Source organism: Monodelphis domestica, chromosome 7 (genome assembly GCF_027887165.1).
Source record: "Monodelphis domestica isolate mMonDom1 chromosome 7, mMonDom1.pri, whole genome shotgun sequence".
Taxonomy (NCBI): domain Eukaryota; kingdom Metazoa; phylum Chordata; class Mammalia; order Didelphimorphia; family Didelphidae; genus Monodelphis; species Monodelphis domestica.
In genome coordinates, this window is record NC_077233.1 from 265,589,809 (window position 1) to 265,613,336 (window position 23,528).

Genomic DNA, 23,528 nt, shown 5'->3' on the forward strand with positions numbered 1-23,528 from the left:
GGTTCTTCACTGGGGAAACTGAGATCCAGTTTCTTCAAAAAGCTGAGGTTGGATTATGAGAATTTATTTTTCATATACTATATTAATTCCTATGTATTAAGGTGAATTGCTATGAATTTCTCTGTCTGGAATCTGGGTCAAAGATATCATCTAGTCTGCTGCTTTTTACATTTTTTTATCCATGGGAATCCCAGGAATGTTTTTCTTTTTAACAGAATTTGGTTAATAAGTGAAGGGGGGAAGGATTTTCCTGGCTTACATGTAAAACTTCCCCTGTCAGTTTAAGAAAGGGCTGATGGGCCCCCTTTTAATTAGTTATCACCATTTTAAAATGTCTTGGGATGGTCAAGGAAGGGACTGAAAAATTAGTTCCTAAAAATCCATTTATCATTCTGCCTTACTCAACTCAGGTCATCTCTGGTCATGAGAGACAGCCAAGGAAACCTATATCACTTTATTAGTTGTGATGCTGGCCTTACCAATAAACCTCAAATAATCAATAAATTTATATTCTTACTCAAAAATCAGTCTCTTGAGATAATTGTAATAGTAACATCTTAGAATTGCTATTAAATATGGATTTCAAGGCAGAAGAGCGATAAGGGCTAAGCAAGTGGGTTGAAAGTGACTTGTCTGAGGTCATGTAGCTAGGAAGCACCTGAGGCCACTGTCTCTAGGCTTGGCTCTCTATACACTTACCTACCCCAATGTGATATAATCTTACAAAAACCGATGGGTCAAAGAACAAATTTTAGAAACATTATCATTAGATCATTAAAGAAAATTATAAAAATGAGACAGTGTCGCTTAACTTTTTGGATGCAGCCAAAACAATACATGTAAATGTATTAAATGTACATACCTAACTGCTAAAACCAAAAGAAAACCAAAACCAAAGAGAAAAAGAACATATCGATGTACGAGACATAGAACTAAAAACAAAATCTAGAAAAGAAGCAATTCATAAACCTCCAAATAAATGCAAAAATATACATTCTGAAAAGTCAAAGGCAAGATAGCAAATTTGAAAACAAAAAATTACTGAATTGCTAAGACAAGCAACATGGCATAGTAGATAATGTTGGACTCTATGTCGTGAAGATCTGTGTTCAAATCCTACCTCAGATACTAGTTGGTGTAAATCTGGGCAAATCATTTAGTATCTCTAATCCTTTGTTTCCTCATATGTAAAATTAGGGAGTTAGAATCAATGACACTTAAGCATTCTTCCATCTCTAAATCTATGATTGGTTTTCTGAAAATTTTAACAAAGTAGAGAAGACATTGGCTGATTTGATTATATTTTTTAACTCTTCTGGCTTAGATCAATACTAAGTATCAGTTTTAAGAAAGAAGAGCATAAGAATTAAGCATTGGAGGTTAAGTAACTTGCCTGCTGTTCACCCAGCTAGGAAATGTGTAAGGCTAGATTTGAACCCAGGACTTCCTGTCTCCAGGCTTGAATCCTGGATACTGAGCCACCTACCTGCCCCAACTAATTCAGTTTTTAAAAAGAGGTGGAAAATGAAGTTCCACACTCAAAAATTATAAATTAGAATTCATAACAGAGCAGAACCAATAGAACATTGCACACAGAGATTGATACACTGTGGTACAATAGAAGGTAATGGACTTCTCCATTGGTGTCAATGCAATGTCCCTGAACAATCTGCAGGGATCTAGGAGAAAAAACACTATCCACAAGCAGAGGATAAACTGTGGGAGTAAAAACACAGAAGAAAAACAACTGCTTGACTACATGGGTCGAGAGGGATGTGACTGGGGATGTCGACTCTGAATGGACATCCTAATGCAAACAACAACATGGAAACAGGTTTTGATCAAGGACACAAGTAATACCCAATGAAATTGAGCACTGGCTGCGGGAAGAGTGGGTGGAGGGGAGGGAGGGAAATACTGTAACTCTTGTAACCAAGGAATAATGTTCTAAATTGACTAAATAAAATTTTCAAAAAAAGAATTCACAATAGGTAAAGAATAAAGGAAATTATTCAAAACTATTTTGCCTTATTATGTGCTAACAAAACTTAAAAACTTATATGAAATAGATGAATATTTATGAAAACATAAAACACTCAAATTATCTAAAGAAGAAATAGAAAATTTAAATAATGCAGTCTTGGGGGAAAATTTGAACATACCATAAATGAATCCCAAAGAAAAGAACCCCAGGATCAGTTGGATTTACAAGTGAATTCTGTCAGACATTTATTCAAAGAATAATTAATTACAATATTACATAAGTTGTTTGCAAAAATAGAGAATGAAAGCCACCTACCAAGTTCTTACAATGAGTGAAATATGGTTCTGATGTTTAAACCAGGAAGACAGTGCAGAGAAAGAAAATGAAACATTTCTTTAAAATTAAAAATTTCTAATGAATATCAGTGCAAAAAATATTGATAGTTAAGAATTGTAAAAATGGAGATTTGAACCCCGGACTTCAATTCCTAGAAGTCCTTGGTAGCTCCCAGAATTCCCTATAATCCCACCTGAATTCCCACCCTGGTCAAGAACAGAAATTGTATTTAAGCTGGCTCTCCGCCTACTTAGGGTCTCTGCTTCTGCTTCTAGACACACTCGACTCTCAAGATGTAGAGTAAGTGGCTGTGAATGGCCTCTGTGCCTAGGCACATGCTTTCTTATTTTGTATTTTCTTTATTTCTTAATCTTTAATAAACCCCATAAAAATATAATACTTTTAGCATAGAAATTAATTTTAACTGTTACAGAATCTATAACAAGATAGCAAAAATATACATTATGAGCAGAGTGGAATTATATTAAGAATGTGGAATTGGTTCTTAGGAATATAGGAAAACTATAAATACACTAGACCATATTAATAACAAAACCAATAAGAACTACATGACAATGTCAAGAAATGCAGAAAAGGTGTTTGGTAAAATACAACACGTATGTGTGTTAAAGTTTTGTTTTGTTTTTTAAATCAGACTAAAAAGAATTTTGCTTAATATTGAAAATAGTATTTACCTAAAAGCAAGAATTAATATGTATAATTTAGAAATGCTAAAGGCCTTTCTAATAAAATCAGGAATAAAGCAAAGAAGTCTGCTGTCACCTTAATTATTTGATATATTTTCTAAAATGCTAGTAATGCAGTAAGACAAGAAAAAGAAATCAAGTGATTAAGAATAGACAAAAATTGTTAACTTAGAAATGCCTAGAGATTCAATTAGAATTTGATTGAAATAATAATTTCAGCAAAGTATATTTCCATAAAATTAACATAAATTCATTAGCCTATTTATAATAAAACCAGTAGTTAGAGATAAAGAGATATATATCACTGAAAATAATTACCAAACATGCAAATATCTGGGAGTCTCCCTAAAAATGCATATACACACTCAAGAATTATCTGAATAAAACTACAAAACATTCTTTATAGAAATAAAGACAGAGTGAAATAACTTCAGAGACATTAATTACTCATGGTTGGGCAATGCAAATATAATAAGACTACAATATTATCTGAATTAATTTACAGATTCAATATTACATCTAACTACCAAAAATTACTTTATAAAATGGACTAAATAACAACAAACTCGTAGAAACAAAAAGTCAAGCATCTCAAGGAAAATAATGACAAAAAATATGATAGCAAGGAGTCTAGCAGAACCAGATCTCAAACTATACCAAAAAGCAGAGATCATAAAAAGTGTTTGGTCCTGATTGAAAAATAGAAAGTTTTATAAATGCAATAGATTAAATGCACAAGGCCCAGAAGCAAGGGAACCTAATATTTGTTCATAGTGTTTGATAAACCCAAGGACATTAGCCCCTGAGTTAAGGGCTTATCATTAATCAAAAATTTCATGGAAAGCTGAAAATCAGTTTGGCAGAAATTAGGCTTAGATTCTATAGTATTAAACAAAATAATCTCCAAATGGATACATGACCTAAATATAAAAGATCCTATCATGAACAAATTAGAGAAGGAAAAGAGATACTCCTCACAATTAAGGATATGTCAATGTTCTTGACCAAATAAGAGATAAAGTGATGACAGGGGGTCAGTTAGAGGGCTCAGTGGATGGAGGGCCAGGCCTAAAGGCAAGAGGTCCTAGGTTCAAATTTGGCTTCAGAAACTTCTTAACTGTGTGACCCTGGGCAAGTCATTTAATCCCCATTGGCAAAGCTTTATTGCTCTTCTGCTTTAGAACCAGTACACAGTATTGATTCTAAGATGGAATATAAGGGTTTAAAAAAAGAAAAGAAAGGATGACAAAAGGCAAAATGAACAATTTTTATTACATAAAATTGAAACGTTTATGGACGAACAAAACCAAGGCAGTTAGCATAAGAATGGCAACCGTTTGCTGGGGCAAATATGTATAGAATTTTTTTTTATAAAGGTCTGATATCTATCCATCTAACAGATATTTATGAACTCTGCTAAGTGCCAGGCATTGCTCTAGGTATTAGAGTGCAAAATAAAAACTAGAAAAGCCTGTGTTCTCAAGGAATCTACTTACATTTGATTGGTGAGCACATGTATAGAGTAAATAAATATGAAATCTATACAAAGCAATATTAGGGGAGGGCACTAACAAATGGGAAAATCAGGAAAAGGCACACGTAGGAAGTGGCCCAAGAACTGAGTTGTGAAGGAAGCCAAGGATTCTGAGAAGGAGAGACGGGGAAGGAGCGTATTCCCAGAATGGGGGACGACCTGTACAAAGGTAAAATGATAAAAGATGCCAAGTAGGCCAGTTTGCCCAGGTCAGAGAGTGTGTGCCAGGGACTACAGTGCCTGGAAAGGTAGACTGTAGTGAGGCTGTTGAGGGCTTTAAATGCCAAATAGAGGAGCTGGTATTTCATCCTAGGGTCAAAAGGGAGCTCTCCGAGCATCTCTAAGCAGGGTATTTGATGTGGTCGGACCCATGCTTTAGGAATATTAATTTGGCAGCTATATGGAGAATAGATTGGAGAGGGGGGCAAGTAGAAACAGACCAATTAGGTAGGTAGTTATTAACTCCCAAGCTACAGTGGAGAGAAGGGAAAAGACCTGAAAGATGGGAAAATACCTCCCTCTTCCAGTATCCTGGGGAAGGTCCCCTGTACAAGGAAACCTCAGAAGATCCCTGGGTTATTAGATGGGAGGCAATGTACTTACAATTATAAAATATGAGATAAGAACATGGCAGACTACTTGGCCTTTGTGTGCTCTGTGAGTTGTTATAGTTCTCAGGGACTGAGTAGAACGCCTTTAATTGTATGGTCTAGTGCTTATCCTCTTTTTCACTTTACTGAGAAAGTTGAAACTATCTTCTCAGGCGAGTGATTAGGTTAGAGCATGGTCAGAGTTCCAAAGTCCATCAACAACATGAGGGCCTCCCAATTCTGCAGTAAGTTTGGGATGGACAAGCCAGTGAAGAAGTCAGAGCACTCATGGGGAAAAACACCACAGCATCTAAGGACATTCTAGGAAAGATTCACAATTCTTCTGAGGCCAAGGAACGTGTTCTCACCTAGAAGGGCAGTTAAGTTCAAAGTTAGGTATCCTCCAGAGAAGGAGTGGATCCCTTTTTAGTGTTCTCCCCTTGTCTCTTCCCTTACCAGATGATTTTTGTATATTCTCTGTGCATGTGTTGTTTCCCTCAACCCCTAATAGAATGTAAGCTCCTTGGAGTCAGGAACTGCTTCCTTTGTGCACCTAATGGGTCCTTAACAAATACTCTTTGAATTGAATTAAATCTAGGTTTCTAATAACCTTCCACAGACATGCCTAGTATATCATTTCTGCATTTGCATATCCTTTTCTGTCATAAATAAATCCAATAAATTCTCACTTTTGGTATCTGAAATGTGTGCAGAAGTAGAATAAAAGGGAAATGGAGAAAATTGGACATCTTGATAGTGGTAGAAAAAGGAGGGGAAAAAAGGAGAAATGGTAATTAGGGTTCAAGGAGTCAAGCATGATCCAAGCATTCAGGAATAAGAAAGTTTGGACTTCTGGTTGGGGTTTAAAGATCACGAAAGACATTCAGAGGACAAACTGTGGGAGTAGAAACACAGAAGAAAAACAACTGCTTGATTACATGGGTCAAGGGGATATGGTTGGGGATGTAGACTCTAAATGATCATCCTAGTGCAAGCATCTACAGCATGGAAATAGGTTCTGATCAAGGACACATGTAAAACCCAGTGGAATTGTGCATTAGCTATGGGAAGAGTGCAGGGAGGGGAGGGAGGAAAAATATATGATTCTTGTAACCAAGGAATAATGCTCTAAATTGACTAAATAATAAAATAAAAAAATAAAAATCAGGAAAGTTCATTAATTTGTAAAGCAGAAAGCCCTGAGGCCATGATGAAGGTACTCAGGACCAATGTCTAGAAGCTAGAAGCCAAATGGGATTGACAAAGTCAAATGCCCAGAATCAGATCCTTCATAACATCATGGATTTCTTCCCCCCGCCCCCTTTTTCTGATCTGGACTCGTGATTTCATTAATCTGGGGAACTCATGTAGAAATTTCCTTTATTCATGCAAAAATGAAACGAGCAAATCACTCACTTCTTGGAACCTTATCTATAAAATGAGGGATTTGGACTACATGGTCTTTAAGGTCTCTTCCAGCCCTAAATCTATGATCTTATCACATAATATATAACTTATATTTAGCTAGATGTAACTAGAATATAATGAATTTAGGGAGCTATGTGAGACACTGAGAGAGAGGCTAAGTGATTTCCCTAGGAACACACAGTATGTATTAGAGGCAGAAACTGAACCCAGATCTTCCTCACTCCAATTTTAGTCTCCATCCCACTACTCCATCCAGCCTCTCCAGACTGATGCCTAGAGTATAAAATCACAGAACATCTGGCTCTTAGAAGTCATTTAGCCTCACTTCCCTCTGCAGCATCCCTGATGGATGATTATCAAGGCTCTGCTGAAACATTTCCAGTGATAGTCAAGAGGTAACCTGTCTTCTTGTTGAATAACCCTAAATGTTAAGAAAGTTCATCCTTACATAAAGCTGAAATCTGCAGCTTATAAAAATATCTAGAGAGGAGGATCGCAGCAGTTTAGGGGATATGTATGAGGTGGGAAGAAAACAACAGATATCTGAGCCCCTGGTCACTGCCTAATGGCCTTGAGAATGACCCTGAGCAGCTCTGAGAAGGGCATCCCTTCTTCAAGCTCCTCACCCTCAACATTGGAATGGACTTCTAAAGACCATTTGGGGGGCTTTCTTTTTACCCTTAGCACTGAGCAGAGTGCCTGGCACATAGTAAGGACTAATAGATGCTTGTTGACTGAATGAGTGGCATCTGAGATGAACTCCCCAGTCTTTTCCCTTCCATTGGTCCAAACCTGGTGTATGTAGGTCAGTGCGAAGGGTGCCAGAGTGGTTAGCAGCAGGGGCCAACTAGGTATTGTGGGGAATCCAAGGAGAGCAGCTCTTCCCAACTGAAACCCAAATAAGCAATCCAGGGCAAAGGCCAAGGCCAGAATCAGCTTCTCAACTTCCCAGCAAGCTATGATCTCAGGAGAAGCAATAATAATGTCCTGGTCAGCCTTTTGGAAATATTTTAAACTAGAGACATTTAGGAAACTTGGCCAATGGCTTGATTGGACTGTTGGGACAGTCCCTATGGGTGAGACTCCTACACAGGGGAAGCATAGCCTCAGCTCCACCCAGGCCACAAAACAATTAGGTGCTGAGCTGACTGGCCTGGCTTGCTTGGCTGGATCCTCGCCTTACCCATGGGCATCAACTCCATCACTAGTTTGGGGTAAGCGATGTTGGAGCAGCCCACTTCGATCCCACAGGCCCTCAGGCATTCAGATGTCACCACACAGCCCACATCATCTGAAAAACAAAGTAGTGGGAAGAGAATTAGAGAGAGAGAGGTTATCCCATGGCCAGGTTCTGCTCCCCAAATAGTGACACTGATCCAGGGACTGTCCTTGTTTCCACCGCAATCATTTTCATCTCGGAAGGTAGGAATCCAATTTAGCCCTCTCACTTTTCTCCAAGTTCTACCACCTTTCTTCCCTCACTTGCTTAGCTCTTCATTTCTCTCTCAGGTCAAATTTCTTTTGTCCTTTCCCAAGCTCTTGGTAGGCTAAGTTGGCCTACCCCAACCTAGAAAAAAAATGGCACCTCCTCCATGCACAAGCTGTAGAGGCCGTAGCCTTGTCATCCATGCTAGGTCAGTAGAAGGAGAGGTTCAGAATTCTTTCTAAGGGAAGGTAAGCCAGCCTCCCCAAAGTAAGGAGAGAAAGTCTTCACGAGGCCAGCTAACATGGTGGAGTTTTCAGTGGCTCAGGCTACTGTAGCTGCTTCAACGTCAACCTAGAGGCAACGCATAGGTCATGGCTATTTTGCCAAGTCTGATCTTAATGCTACAAATGAGGGTGGGTTGGATAGTAGTTCAATTAAACCTCTGAAAGGTAAGGATCAGAGATCCTCTCTCTGTTCCTGTCATGGTTATGCTGTGTGACACTGGTAAAAAAAAAAAATCTGCCAGTCAAGGAGGATAATGCTAAGTTTTTTCCCAATGTTGCCACAAGACATCACTCATAAAAAGTTTCTAATCTTGTGACACCATCAAAGTATTATAAGTGTCAACCAATAATGCAAACTGAAAAGAATTACAAAGGACAAGAGAAATTCCTCATAAAGCAGGGATTGTTTGAGGCTCCATAATGGGTAAAGCTTTGTGGAGATTCTTGTGGTCAGCAAAAACCAAATGTCCACACAATAACCTTGAGGCTTAAAAGTGAGCCAAACTTCCTAGCACAAATGGGCACCAAGGGGACCTGGGGAGGTCAAATAATCTTCCCTGCAAGGAGGAACAGAATCCTTCCCATTTGACAAAGGAATAAAATGAGGATGGGAGAAGGAAGAGGGTTAGCTCCAGCCCTTGTGGACATCTAAAGGCTATGGATAGGGATCATTCGGTCCAGATATTTCTGGCAGGTGCCAGTACATGAGATCTTTAGCTGCATTGGTAACATATCTCAGAAGGTAGGCTTGGAGATGGAAAATCCTGGGTTCAAATCTGGCCCCAGATACTTCCACATTGTATGACCCTGGACAAGTCACTTAACTCCAATGGTCTAGCCCTTACCACTGTTTTCTTTGGAACCAATACTTAGAATGAACTGTAAGACAGAAGGGGAGGAGGAGGAAGAAGAAGAGGAAGGAGAAGGAGGGAGTAGAGAGAAGGAAGAGAAGGAGGAGGAGGGAGTAGGGAGAAGGAAGAGAAGGAGGAAGGGGAGGAGGAAGAAGAGGAGGAAAAGAAGGAGGAGAAGAAGAAGACTTCCCTTGTGAATTTTTGCTTAGGCTGCACTTTCTATCTGAAAAGTGTTTTGTAGTCATAATTATTAGTCAACTTTCCAAGCCTACTACTATTTACATAAGGTAAAAAAAGTGTAAAGCCAATTCACCTGCCCCATGCCCTCCATTTGGAAAGTTTATGAACTATGTATTTGATCCTTCTCACTCAAGCCACTCAACTATTAATCCATTTGTTTCTCCTCTCACTTTAGATTTTCTAGCCCTTATAGAGCTCCTGGAGTCGGGATCTATCCTCTCCTTGCCTAGTTTATTGGGTTTTGGGACACAGGACTTTACTGTGTTCTCTGTCCACAGACTGAGTCCTACCAAAATGACCCTAGACAAGGGGTATAGAGTGGAGATGGGCTATAAAGAGGTGAATCAAGCCAGACTGTCTTCTCCACTATTGGAAGTGATGGCCACAAGGAAGGCCCCAAGAAGTGATGGCCACAAGGAAAGCCTATCTCAACTGCCAATTTGCCACAGTATCCAAAATTCTACACTTGAAATTTGATTCCTTTTGATTAAAACTGGAACTATCCAATTCAACAATTCAACTCAATATTTATTCATTCTCAAGCCACATTCTTTAGGATCTTCTTTTAAAAGACAACATACTTAATTCACATGCAAGCCATTACCTGTGATGTCACTGATCCTCTTGAAAAATGAAGGATGAACAACTCTTCTGGCAAAGGCACTTTTTAAGGTTCAGATCTATCAATTTGTACATGCTTTTCTCACACTCTTCCTTCACTCATGCAATTCCCAAACCTGAGTTAGCGTTCTTCCAATTCCTTTACTATCGAAAGTCTACTCATTCTTTAAGGCCAAATACTTCTTTTGCATGAAGCCTACCCTGAACTTTGATCTCAATTGAAAGTGATCTCCCTCTTCTGAACTCTTATAGTACTAGTTGTCCATGTCACTTATTGGCCATTCAATCATGCCCTGCCTTATATTATTCCTCTTGTGTCCTCCAAAAGAACATTCACCCACTGAGGTCAAGACTGCATCTTACTCATTAGGAAGTGGTATGGTACAGACTAAAGAGTGCCTACCTGTTAATGCTTGCTTCCTGTGTGACCTTGTTGAGTAAATCACTTAATCTCTCTGGGTCTTGGTTTCTTGGTTTGTAAAATGAGGGGGTTTGACTAGACAGCTTTCTATCTCTAGATCTATGACCATTCACCCACAAGTCAACAGAAAACCCACAATAATTGTACATGGAGCCTCATATACAGCAGGTGTTCAATAAGTTTGAGTTGACTTGAGAATTATTTGGAGAGTATCTCTGTTCAAAATATCCTCAGACTGTGACACAACTCAAAGTAAAGCCTGCTAGCTGGTGAATCCTCCATAAGCAAAGATGATGCTCTTGACCAACTCTCGGTTTGTTGACTTCTTCAGTCTTCTAATATGTCTCTCACAACAGCCATCTGGCAGTGTGGGAAGTAAATAGGCTGAGTATGGAATGTCTGACCTTCCCATCCCTTTGAGTCCCTTCACTCTCCTCCTCAAACTCGACTAAACAAAGCAAGGCAAAACTAGCTCCTGCTTCCAGGAGTTCTGTTTCCTATGGTAAAGGGAAAGAAGGTGGACCATACAGGAAGAGGTCCTGATGAACAAGAAAAATAACCAGACTCAAATAAAGGGAGATAAACAACTTCTAAAATCATTAATCATATTTTTTAAAGTTGCAGTCAGGACTGAAAGTGAGGAGCAAAAGCTTGGCTTCAACCAAATGAATCTGGATGTGGGATACTTTATATTTTTGAATTTTAAAAAAGGCATTGATTAGTTTTGTTAATTGGTTTTTTCTTTACTTCCTTTTATTTAAAAAAAATACTTTGTGACATAACTCTCCAGGAAAAAGGAGTCTACAGGGAAAAATTCAAGTGATATAAAAACAAATTATTTTTTAATTCAATCAGGAAATCTGTACTGGGAACAGCTGATGGTTCAATGAATAGAGAAGTAGGCCTGCAATAAGGAAGACTTGAGCTCCAATTAGGTTTCAAACATTTACTAGACCCTGAGCAAGTCACTTACCCTTTGTTTGCCTCAGTTTTTTCAACTACAAAATGGAATTGGACTTACCTTGAAGAGTTGTAAGGAGAAAATGAGAAAATATTTGTAAAAAGCACTTGTTGGAGTGCTTGGCACTTATTTGACACTTATTCCATTCTCCTGATCACCTTCTCTGGCCCTCGCTTTGGGCATATACTGTGGGTTAGATGAAAGAAGAAAAGTAAATGCTTTCTCCCCTCCTGGAACTAAGAATTGGATCTGGGATTTTGGAAAGCATAATAGAGGTTGGGATTGTGATTAAGGGACAAATTGTGTATTATAGATGATGCAGGCACAAACCAACAACCACCATTCATCTCTCATTTTTGAGATAGGAGAGATGGAGAATGAGACAGGAGAGGGAAGAGATAAGGAAGTAGAAGTAGGGAGGAGGAGGGAAAAGAAGAAAGGGGGGTGGAATGTCTTGGGGAAAGAAGGAAAGGAAGCAAGGAAGTGGAGTATGTGTGGCACATTATTAGAGAAGCAGTAAACAAAAGCTGTGCTGTGTATCACCTAGCAAGCCTTCCTTCATGTTCCAGGTGCCTGAGCTTAGCTCAGTGGGTGGAGGCAGCTGATTACAGCTCCTAACTGGGACACAACCAACCCCCTGGGCCAGGCTCAGTTTCATAGTGTTCACTGAGCCCAACCCTCCCTCAGAGGGAGCAAAGAGTCATTGGGCATCTGGCTTAGAATCACAGAGTCATTAACTTTTTTTTATTTATTTATTCAACCAATTAAAATATGCCTAGCACAAAACACTGCCTCCTTTATTCTTGTGCTGGGCATTTATTGCTGAACAATGAAAAAACCCTACATTTTTAAACAACAATAATAAACAGTGGATCCAAACATGGAAACTCCCAGTGTAGGACCCATTCAAGAGGAAGGGAGGAGGCTTGCTTGGTCCTAAGGTTAGAATGGAGGGAAGAATGGGCTCTGACTGAGGCAGGACAAGCACATTTCTAGGAGGCCAGAAGACAGTCCATTGTGAACTGGAGACTAAGGAGGATGCTAAAGAGCTTTGAATCCATGTCATATCAGGAGCAGGTGAAAGAACTGGTGATGTTTAACTTGGAAAAGAGAAGTCTCGGAGTGGGCATTATAGCTGTGCCGTCTATTTGAAGGGTTGTTGCATGGGAAGGGGATTGTGTTTGTTTGTCCTAGCCTCTGAGGACAGAACCAGAGGCAATGGGCAAGAGCTGCAAAGAGGGAAATTGAAGTCAGATGTCAGGAAAACCTTCAAAGAGGGGAATCATGAACACCTTCTTAACAACTAGGATTGTCCAAAATTGGAAGAAGTTATCTTGAGAAGTAATGGGTTCCCTGTCCTTAGAGGTCTTCAATGAGCTGGATATGCAAGTACTTGTCAAATATAACAGGGATTCCTTTCTGATATGAATCAGACCAGATGGCCTAGCCTTAATCTTGAACTTGAGTCAAGAAACCACCTCTATCTACGCCATGTCTACCTCCGTGAATGACCCAGATACTGAGGAGCATTGATGATTATAAATTTAGGACAAGAAGGGGCTTTGGAAGTCATTTATTTTTCAACTCCCCAATTTTACACTGAGGAATCCAAGACCTAGAGTGGGCAAGTGACTTGCTCAAGGTCACACAGGTACAAAACAAGAGAGCTGGAATCTTAACTTGGGGGTTTCCTCTGCACTACTTTTAAGGGTCCTGGTCACAATCCCACTGGTGAGCAGGTGTCCCCTTTGGGGGTAAAAGAAGCTTTGTAACTCAAACATGAAAATTCCGTAACCGCTAGAGAATGATGCTTAGATATAACTATTATATATGGTAAAGGCTTCACTGGGCTTGCTTTACCTATTCATAGTCTAGCAGTCCAGGATTAGAAATAGTACACCTTGCCTGGCATCTTCAAGCCTAATTTTGTTGTTGTCATTCAGTCATTTCAGCTGTATCTGACTCTTTGAGACCTCTTTTGGGGGTTTTCTTGGCAGAGGTACTGGAGTGATTTGCCATTTCCTTCTCCAGCTCATTTTACAGATGAAGAAACTGAGGCAGACTGGGTTAGGTGACTTGGTCAGGGGCACATATCCAGTAAGTATGTGAGGCTGGATTTGAACTCAAGTGTGGAAAGACTTTCCACTGCACCACCTAGCTGCCCATACCTAATTTAGAATCACAGATTTCAGGCGGGAAGAAACTCTTGAGATCATCTAGTCTAGCCCCCTTGTTATACAGATAAGGAAACTGAGGCTTAGCAAGATGAAATAACTTGTCTATGAACCCTTAGGTAGATTTGAACCCAGGTCTTCTGATTCCAATTTCAAATTTTAATTTCTAACATTCTCTTTAGCTGCTCCCAGGAGGAAGACAATATAAATGATTCATAGCATTTTAGGGCTTGAAAGGGATGACATCATTTAGAACTGGAAAAGGACCTTCAAGTTCAAATCCAAATCTCTATTTCTACAGATGAAGCTTAGAGAAAGAGATTACTCAAGATTGCAGAGGCAATTAGTGGCTTTACAGGGATTAGATGCCAAGACTTTTAGAGTCCTAGACTGAAAATCAAGGTTCAGAGCTCTGCTTCTCAGCACCTGCTGTGTACCTGGAATTCTGCTAAGCACTGGGATACTAGGAAAAACAAAAGATAGCCTCAAGGTCACCCATCAGACAATGACAAAAACTGGGGTGAGCATCCAGGACTCCTGACTGCTAGGCCAGCACCTCTTCCATTGCTTATTGTACTGCTTATTCACCAAATTTCCAAACCCATCATCCATTCACTTCACAAGTCTCTGGGCCTGGCTCAGAGCTGGGAGTTAAGATGGTCCCTGCTCTCTTGAAGCTTGCAACCTCATCACCTATAGTTCAATGTCTCCTTCCAAACTAGCTTGGTCATTAGGCTGAGGAGGGGCAGCCCAAAGAGCAGGTCCATTTTTAATGGGCTTTTCTAAGACTCTGGTCAATTAAACCCCTCCCTGCCCAGGCAGTTGTTTAAAGGAGGCTTTGGCCATCAGATGTGGCAGCTGCACCACCCCATAACCCAGGGCCCCCAAGCTCCAGGGACGCCAAGGCCTCTGTCCAGGTAGCTGAGCTTGTTCTGGAGCCTGTCCTCAGAGGACCCACCCCAAGGATCTGCTCCCCCTAAAATGATGGACTTCAGAGCCCTCCATCAGGGACCCAGCTTCCCTGTATGAAGTGTATTTGAATAATAAGGGTGAAGGAAATATAAAGCACCCCAGTTATTTAGTCCTTTCTCCCCCCCCCCCCCCCAGTCATGCCCAACTCTTTGTGATTCCTTTTGGGGTTTTCTTGGTTTAGATAGTGGAGTGGTTTGCCATTTCCATCTCTAGCTCATTAAAACTAAACAAACCCTTACCAATCTTAGAATCAAAATCGTATTTTGGTTCCAAGACAGAAGGGTGGTAAGAGCTAGTCAATGGGGGTCAGGTGACTTGTCCAGGGTCACACAGCTATTAAAGGTCTGAGGCTGGGTTTGAACTCAGCTCTTCCTGATTCCAGGCCCAGCATTCTATCCTGGGCACTATAAAATTTCAGAGCTGGTGGAACCTTAAGCATCATTCAGTCTAATAATCAAATCTCTATTTTACAAATAAACTGAGGTAGGGGAGAGTGATCTTCCAGTCACCAAACCATGGTTTGGAACCAGGTTTGCCAACTGGAAGGCCACTCTCCTTTCAACTATGTCACTTTAATTGCCATAGAGAAATAGCATTGTGGATCTAGGGCTGGAAAAGACCACAAAGATCATTTAGACCAACCCTCTCATTTTACAGGTAAGGAAACAGAGGCAGACAAGAGAAACAACTTGCCTAGTCATTCAGAAGGCAAGTACCATTGCAGGGACAGAACCCTGAAGAGGAAGATGTCTTTTTTTTTTCTTCCAAATTATTATTATTTTTTTTAAAGATAAGCCTGGGGGCAGCTGGGTAGTTCAGTGGATTAAGAGCCAGGCCTAGAGATGGGAGGTCATGGGTTCAAATGTGGCCTCAGACATTTCCTAGCTGTGTGACCCTGGGCAAGTCACTTAACCCCCATTGCCTACCCCTTTCCACTCTTCTGCCTTAGAACCAATACATAGTATTGATTCTAAGATGGAAGGTAAGGGCTTATTATAAAAAAAAAAAGATAAACCTAAGTGCACTTTAAGAATAATTACCATTAGGCAATGAAATATTTATATGTAAATTCCTTTTTTCTTGCTTCCAAATACTTTAAAAAAAATAAACATACATGCACTTTGAAAATTTGCATAATTATCATTAGGTAATGAAATATTCTTATACATAAATTTCTTTTCTCATCCCTTAAGAGGCAGTTTAAAAAAATTATACTTTTTTTTGTATGTAGTTTTTGTATGTAGTTTTCAGAAATCTCAGTACACATCACACTGGCTTATAAAACATAAAAACCAAACCTGAGTATTGGCTAACAGCTCCATCATTGAGAATTAGTGAAAACAGTAGAGTAAATCTCTACTGAGGTTCTGCATCTGGCCCTCCAATAGATCCTGGGAGAGTGCCAAGACCGGAAGACCTTGTCTATAACTGGGGAAAATAACACAAACCAATACAACTCTGGAGTAGAGGAGAATCCTGGAGGGAATTTAGAACCACTGCAGTCTAATCTTGGGTCTGCCTGCTGCCACCACCATACTGTATAATTCTGATTTTGTCATTCCCTCTCTCTGGACCTCAGTCTTTTCATCTATAACATGCCACCGTTTTGGATTTTCAAATGAGGAAACTGAGGCTCAGAGAGTTTCAATTGTAAACTCCTTACGAGGTCTAAAATTAATCTCCTGAAGGTACAAAAAGCCCTAGACTGGGGGGGGGGGGGGGGCAGCTGGGTAGCTAGGTGGATTGAGAGCCAGGTCTAGAGTGGGAGGTGTCCTCAGACACTTCCTAGCTGTGTGACCCTGGGCAAGTCACTTAACCCCCATTGCCTTGGAACCAATATACAGTATTGATTCTAAGATGGAAGGTAAGGGTTTATTATTAAAAAAAAAAAGATAAATCAATATATGATATTGATTCTAAGGTGGAAGGTAAGGGTTAAAAAAAAAAAGTCCTAGACTGTGTGGAGCAGATTAAGTACGTAGTGGGCTTGTTGGTCGTGGTCTCCCAGGCTTCTCGGAGGAGGTGGGATTTGCCAAGTTCGCAGCAGCCACGAAGATTTGTGAGGTGAGAGGGAGAAATCAAGAATATCGGATAAAGAATAAGGATTGGTACCCGGGAGGGACAACGGGGGAGCTGGGCAGGAAACTGGGGGGTGTCAGGCGAACGAATCCCCGGGGATTTCGAGAACAGGGGCGCTGGGCCTCTTCCTCCTCCCTTCCCTGAGAGAGCTGGGAGATGTGGGGAGAAACCCGGGATGAATCAGCTTCCTGGGTCCTCCGCTCTCCGCCAGGATCCAGACGCACCTGAGCGCGCGCAGACCGCGGCCCGAGGGGGCGGGCCTATCCTTGCACGTGATCCGCCCCTCCCCCTTCGCAGGTGGGGCAGGGCGGGGCCATGACTCACGCGGCTCTCTCCGCCCGCCTCTCCCCTCCCGACTGCTTCCGACTCGTCCCCTCACGCTTGTCATTTTCTCCGCTTTACCTGGTCAGCTCCGGTCTCCCCTCCGCCCGCCCTCCCGGCCGGCCGGCCACTGGGTTCCAGGTTGCTGGAGAGAGCCGGGGTAAAGAGGAAACCCCACCACCTACCTACCCCTCCTCCTACCCACCCCGAGGCATTCGAGACAGCCCTTTTACCCAGCTTCACCTCCCACCTCGTCCACAGACTTCCCAGCACTTTGCAGTGCTTGGAGATCCGCGCTCAGGCCATGCTGGCCCCTAGGCTTACTGCTGGGGGTTTTATTGGTGTTGGGGGAAGGGAGGAGAGAGAAGGCCGGAGGAAGGGAGAAGACTAGCTTCCGGCCAGCGACCCCTAGAAACCCCTTAGCTTTCGGAGTCATTTGACCTCCCAAGCCAAGCCCTGTGTTCTGGGCGGCCCTGATTCATTCTCTCCTCCTCTTTCCCTATCCAGGTTCCCTATGGGCAGAGTGCTGGTGAAGTCTGTGCGTGCCAATCCCCACCTGCGCTGCTGGACCATTGCTGGGGCATCCGCGCTCAGGACCCGAGGAGCCGGAAAGGGGGAGGGGGAGAGAAGACCGCCTTTGGCCCTTTGAAGTCCCCTCCGCTGGAACTCCGAAGCTCTCCCTCCTTCCGTCGGTGTAACTTTTCGCTCCGTCCCCAGTTGCACCCCTTCTTTCTGGCGCCCTGACTTGACCGGCGTACGTGCCCCTGCACAGCCATGGCGTATTCCCAGGTGCAGTGCCTGGACGACAGCCACGTGAACTGGCGTTCTAGCGAGTCTAAGCCCGAATTCTTCTATAGTGAAGAGCAGCGGCTGGCCCTGGAGGCCCTGGTGGCCAGGGGCCCCGAGGCCTTCTATGAAGTGCTCAAGAAGGAGAATATCCGGGACTTCCTGTCAGAACTGGAGCTCAAGAAGATCCTGGAGACAATCGAAGTGTACGACCCTGGGTCCGAGAACCTTCGGGATCCGCGGGGGCCCCACGAGGGCCCTGAGCCCCACGACAAAGAAGAGAATGGGCAGGGAGACGCCGACGCTGACCTGGTCCCCTCCTTGGAGTACTGGCCACAGAAGTCAGACCGCTCCATCCCGCAGCTGGACCTGGGTTGGCCCGATACTATTGCCTACCGAGGGGTCACCCGTGCCAGTGTGTACATGCAGCCCCCCATTGATGGACAAGCCCACATCAAGGAGGTGGTCAGGAAGATGATCCACCAGGCACAGAAGGTGAACAGGGATGGGGATGGGGAATAATAACTGGCCTCTATGCATGTATGTCTATTTATAGAGCTTTTCAGACATTCCTCACAGCAACCTTGGGAAATAGGGGCTCTTCTTATCTCTGTTTTACAGAGGAAGAAACTGAGGCAGAGGTAGGCCTTGCCCAGGGTCACAGCTATTTGAGGCCAAATTTGAACTTGGCTTCTTGATTCCGTGCTCAGGATTCTATCCACTGGGTCACCCAGCTGCCTTTCAGGGAACATAGGACTTGCTTTCCAAGGAAACCTACTAAAGAAGAATCAGTAGCTGGATATATTTTGCCTTTAGGCAGTGGCAGGGCTGTGTGTGTATGTGTGTGTACATGTACCTCTATGACAGAGCGAATGGTAGGAAGCTCCTGCCTACGCAGATGAGTGTCTGCTGAGACCAGGGTGGGCGTGAGCATGACTCAGATTGCAGTTGGGTCTGGAGCTAGGATTTGGGGCCAGAAATTTCCTTAGTGTGTTCCTAAGCGTGTGATTTAGACACCAGCAGACAGTTGAAAAATATATGATCCCATCCCTTTTGATGCCAAGATAGATGGATACTTCAGTCTTAGAAAAACTGGTATATTGGGCTAAGGGGATTGGGAGATCTAGGGTCAAGTTCACAATCTGCCTTATCGAGGCTGTTTGATCTGAGGTAGTCACTTGACTTCTCTGGTCCTCTGTTTCTGGTTGAGTCAACATTAAGATGTGGATTAGATTTCCTGGCTCTCCTTCTGGAGCCAGGGGATGTGTTGGCATGGATAGGCTAACCTGTTTCCTTTCCTGAAATGAAGCCTTGACAAGGGGAGCAGGTTGCCCAGTAGGAAGACTCAGAGACTTTAGCAAAAAAAAAAAAAATATTTAGGGTGAATCTTTGTAGAATCTTAGAGTAGAAAGGAAGCAGAGTTATATTTTGGCTCCACCTTTGTAGGCAAGGAAGTGGAGCATGAAGCTGATAATGCTTCCCTTCAATTTACTAATAACTATTCAGCTCAAAACACAAACTCCTACAGTCAAGCTCTGAGTTTTTTTCTTTTATTTTTAGGCCAGTGGAAGTATTGAGTGGCTTCCAGAGCCTGTCTCACACTTTAAATGTGTGTGTGTTAACCTTCGACATTGTCCTCAAGCTATTAAACAGGGCAGACCACTTAAAAGAGGCCTTGCTTGACTATAAATGAGCTGCTGTTTTGATCACATTTGCACTTAGAACCATAGGAATGAAAGCTGGTAGAGCTCTCAAGATCACTCAACCCACTCCTTTTATGTATTTATTTTTATTTTTTTTCTTTAAAACCCTTACCTTTTGTCTTAAAATAGATTCTAAGTATCAGTTCCAAAGCTGTAGGGCAATATAAGGACCAAGCTGTTGGGGTGAAGTGACTTTCCCAGGGTCACACAGCTGGTAAAATTTGAACCCAGGACTTTCCATCTTCAGGCCTGACTCTAGCCATTGGACCATCCAGCTGCTCCTACTCCCTTTATTTTTACATATGAGCAAACTGAGGTTCACAGAAGGTCACACAACTATTATTTGGCAAAATGGGGATTTGAACCGTATTTCCTGATGCCAGTCTAGTGCTCTTTCTGCTGCATCCTGGTGCTTCTTAGAGATTAGTGTTTTCTTAAGCATAGGGCTCTGTTGCCTCTAGGTTGAATTCACTAATAAACCATCTTTGTTCAAGGACCAAAGAGTTTACTTGGGTGAAGGTGCTATATTTTGGGTCTGAGGTTTGGGGACAGAAGGGTGCAAAGCCAAATTCTGTTGTGTAGACACCTTTCTAGCTGATTGAGAGTTAGACAGGGAATGATCTCTGGAATGGCCTAGTGGTTGAGGGGAAGCCAGCAGCAGGTCAGAAGCAGAGGAGAAGAGGATACTCGTGCCACCTTGTTTATGTCTGCCACAGCCAGGCTTTTCAATTCTCTCTTTTGAATTGGGGGAAAGAAAGAGAATCTGAAGCCTAGAAATTGGAGGAACTCATTTGACTCATTTCCCTCTACCAGTCAAGGGCAACCTAAGAGTACTGAGGCTTCTCTCAGCAAAACCTCATTTTGATCTTTTGCTCCAACCTCTTTTCCTTGGAGTACCGTAGGGATTGATTGTGTCTATTCCTCCTTGTGAATACTGATGGACCTTTCTTTCTCCTCCCCTTTTCTCCTCAATAATGAGTGGCAAAAGGCCCCCCAAATAAGCAGCAAAAGGCAGAAATGGGGGGTTGTCTTTCTTAACTTTGACTGCTGATCGAAGTGGGAGGGAAGTATTGGATTAGGTACTAGGCAGAGGAGAAAGGGCATGCCAGTATGACCTCTAAGGAACCTTCTAATTCCATGCTTCTGTGCATTCCCTTAGACTCTTCTGATAGCCTCAGAGCTGAGACGCCATTGTTATTTTTAGCTCTGTCTCATGATAGGAAAGCCAGATCTAGAGGAAACTCTGGGCTGGATGAGTGGAAGGTGTTGGATCAGGGATTGCTAGTTCCCTTTCCTGGTTTGTGACCAGTTGGATGCTCATAGAATCATAGATTTGGAACCAGAAGAGATCCTAGAATTCACCTAGTCCCCCTCCTTCTACCCCATTTTACAGATAAGGAAACTGAGACCCAGAGAGGTAAACTGACTTGTTCACCATCTCCCAAGCAGTAAGCAAGCTGGGATTTGGACTCAGTTCTCTGACTTCCAATCCAGAGCTCTCACTGAACTATGCTGCCTCCTTCCTAGGAGCCCTGCTGGGGGTATTGTTCAGATTCAGAATGACTGGCATTAATTTTTCACCAAGTCTAAAAGCCAAAGGAGTAATCTGACCTGGAAATTCCACACCTGCATCCCATTAAGGACAGCTTAGGAACCCAGGGGCCTCTCCTCTCAGTTAGCAGTGGTTTCATGGCTGGGGAAGCATCAGGACCCAAAAGCCAAACTGCAAACTCAGTCCTGTGGGAACTGAATTCAGAGAGTCCTAATCTCTCCCAGACAGACAGACATAGGAATGATGGAGCCAGATAGAGGACGCCTGAGGCCCTGTGGGAGGCCACCTTAGGTAGCAGCTTTCTAGGTGACAACTTATTTCTGTTCTATCCCAATGACCAGAGTAGTTGTAACCTGGCTGGCACCAGTACCGAGCTCCACAGAGGTGACAGGTATCTAGTCTTTGTGTGGGCACAGCAGGGGGACAAAGATTGAAATTGTCTTCAGACTGGGGGGGGGGAAGGGGGGTGCAGGTCGGCTATTGAGGTCTCTGTTGGCAGAAGACACTTGAGATTCTATGGGAAGAAAAGGTTCTGTCACTCAGGAATGTGGCTGAGAAAAGATGGGTTCCCAGCGGTTCAGCACCTGCTCACTGTCATCTGCTAGGAGGCTCTTGTCAATTCTGAAATGGTCAGCAATTGGTGTGTGTGATACTTTGGGACCCAGGAATAGAGCCTTTTTCAAATAGAGGGATAAAGCACTTCTGTTGCCCTGTCTTCCCTCCCTAAGACGCACCCCTAAAGCATCTCTAAGTAGAAGTGTGCTTATGAGGGCTGGTCTCAGGATTTGGTGATTGTCAGCGGAAAGGTGCTGCAAGGTCCAGAGACGCTGATGAATGCTGACAGAGTACATTCTCATAAGGCTCTGGGTCTTTGCCAGAACCCTGAAGCTGACATCCTACTTCCTGACATGCTCTCTAGTTCTTATCTCTTCCCCTCGGCTTGGTTTCCATCACCTGAATCATCAGGTCTTGGCCTCACCCTCCTTTCCACACCCACTATTCTCCTAATTAGTAGAAGAGGCTGGGATGCTGGCTCCATCTGAGCCAAGGAAGTCCCCCTGTGGTGTCAGGATCCGTGTACCCCACTGGAGCTAGCTCTGGAGGTGTGTGTGTGTGTGTGTTTCAGGGTTCTGAGGTCTCTTGACACCCCCCTCCCAGTGGCTCACTTCCCTCCCTAGGTACCTGTGTCTGGGAAGGGGGTGACTCATACCTCTGAGTTGCTCCCATGTGGCCTGATGCCTCTTTACCCTGACAGCAGTAAAGTTAAGACATCCCTCCTAAAAGCCTTCCCCCCTCACTATCCATCTACAAGGTCAAGGATGTGATGTAGCTGAGAATCATTCCTAACCCTTACTAGGGGGTGAAAAGTGGGTATCTCTCCACCAGGAGCTACTGTGGGGTCCCTCCTTACCAAGAGGCCAGTAGCTAGCTGAAGAGAATGGATCTTGGTTTTTTGAAAGGGCAAAAGACTGGGAATCGGCAAACATGAATCTGCCACTAATTTATTGTGCCACAACAGACACATCACTTTATCTCTCTGGGCTTCAGCGTTCTCTGGAAATTGAAGGGGTTGGATTAGATCCTCTATAAAGTACCTTCTAATTCCAACATTCTTTGACTTTTCTGGAGGAAAAGAAGCCGTGAACTGTTTGAAGGCCTGGGAGACTCTGGATTTTTGTGTCTACCCACGGTTTGGATTGGAATGGAGGCACAGGGTCATAGTCATTCCTTCTGGGACCAGTATATAAGTACTTGGTTCTAGGTTTTTGGCCTTTGCCTTTAACTCTATTGCTCTTCCACAGCCTCCCCTCATCTCCACACCACTACTGCCCCACCTTTCCTTCAGGACTCTATGATTATGAAACCATGATTTATCGGGGAAAAACCTGTTGGATTTTTACCTACAGCAGCTGGAAATTCCAGCAGCATTCCGGGTGACATCCCCTTACTATGTGGCATGTTGTTTCATGTTGGAAGACAACAGAGCCTTGCTCAGAAGCCTCAGGGAGATGTGGATGCATGGCTACAAGGGCTTTGCAAATAAACCTCAGTAACAGAGAGCTGATGACTGCAGTGGTTATGGAAGGGGTACACCCCAAACTGAGAGAGATGAAGGTAGACCAGTTAGGTCAGGCCATATATCTCTTCACTTAGCAGTTATGTGGAAAGGCAAAAATGAAGAAAACAACATACCCTGCTCCTTAGGGGCTTATAGTCTATTTGGGGAAGATAGGATACATGTAGCTTCCTGAAAATATTCATTATTATTCTATCCACCAAGTTTCCATGAGTTTCTACCATCATCAATCTATAAACTGTCTTCTCCTTCCAACCAACCCACCCACCCCCACAGGCACAACCCAGCATAATATCATCCCAATCAATGTTGTTTCACAATACCTTCATTCATACATTATAACTAGCGCAGTAAAAGGTTATTCAGCTTATCACCCCAAACAGGTCAGTAGCAATAAAAGTTTGGTGCTCCTCCTCCATCCCCAACCAAACATAATTATTTCCCTAAGCATACGTTCCTACTCATAATATTGTTTCCGTAG

General features: G+C 42.8%; 2 protein-coding genes across 3 annotated transcripts in view; one reads left to right on the forward strand and one right to left on the reverse strand.

Moving 5' to 3' along the window:
• Positions 1 to 23,528, reverse strand: part of SLC5A10 (solute carrier family 5 member 10) — a 190,043-nt gene that overhangs the window by 41,079 nt on the left and 125,436 nt on the right. Inside the window, exon 10 of the mRNA XM_001362769.4 lies at positions 7,763 to 7,870. Coding sequence (XP_001362806.1) covers positions 7,763 to 7,870 — 108 coding nt within the window. The remainder of the gene's footprint in view (positions 1 to 7,762; positions 7,871 to 23,528) is intronic.
• The window catches only part of FAM83G (family with sequence similarity 83 member G), a 59,960-nt gene continuing 53,331 nt past the window's right edge, over positions 16,900 to 23,528 (forward strand). Inside the window, exons 1-2 of one of the 2 annotated variants that reach the window (XM_007497956.3) lie at positions 16,900 to 17,089; positions 17,437 to 18,210. In XM_007497956.3, the coding sequence (XP_007498018.1) occupies positions 17,704 to 18,210 (507 nt within the window). In that variant the 5' untranslated portion in view covers positions 16,900 to 17,089; positions 17,437 to 17,703. The remainder of the gene's footprint in view (positions 17,090 to 17,436; positions 18,211 to 23,528) is intronic. The other variant, XM_007497957.3, reaches the window with a different exon arrangement.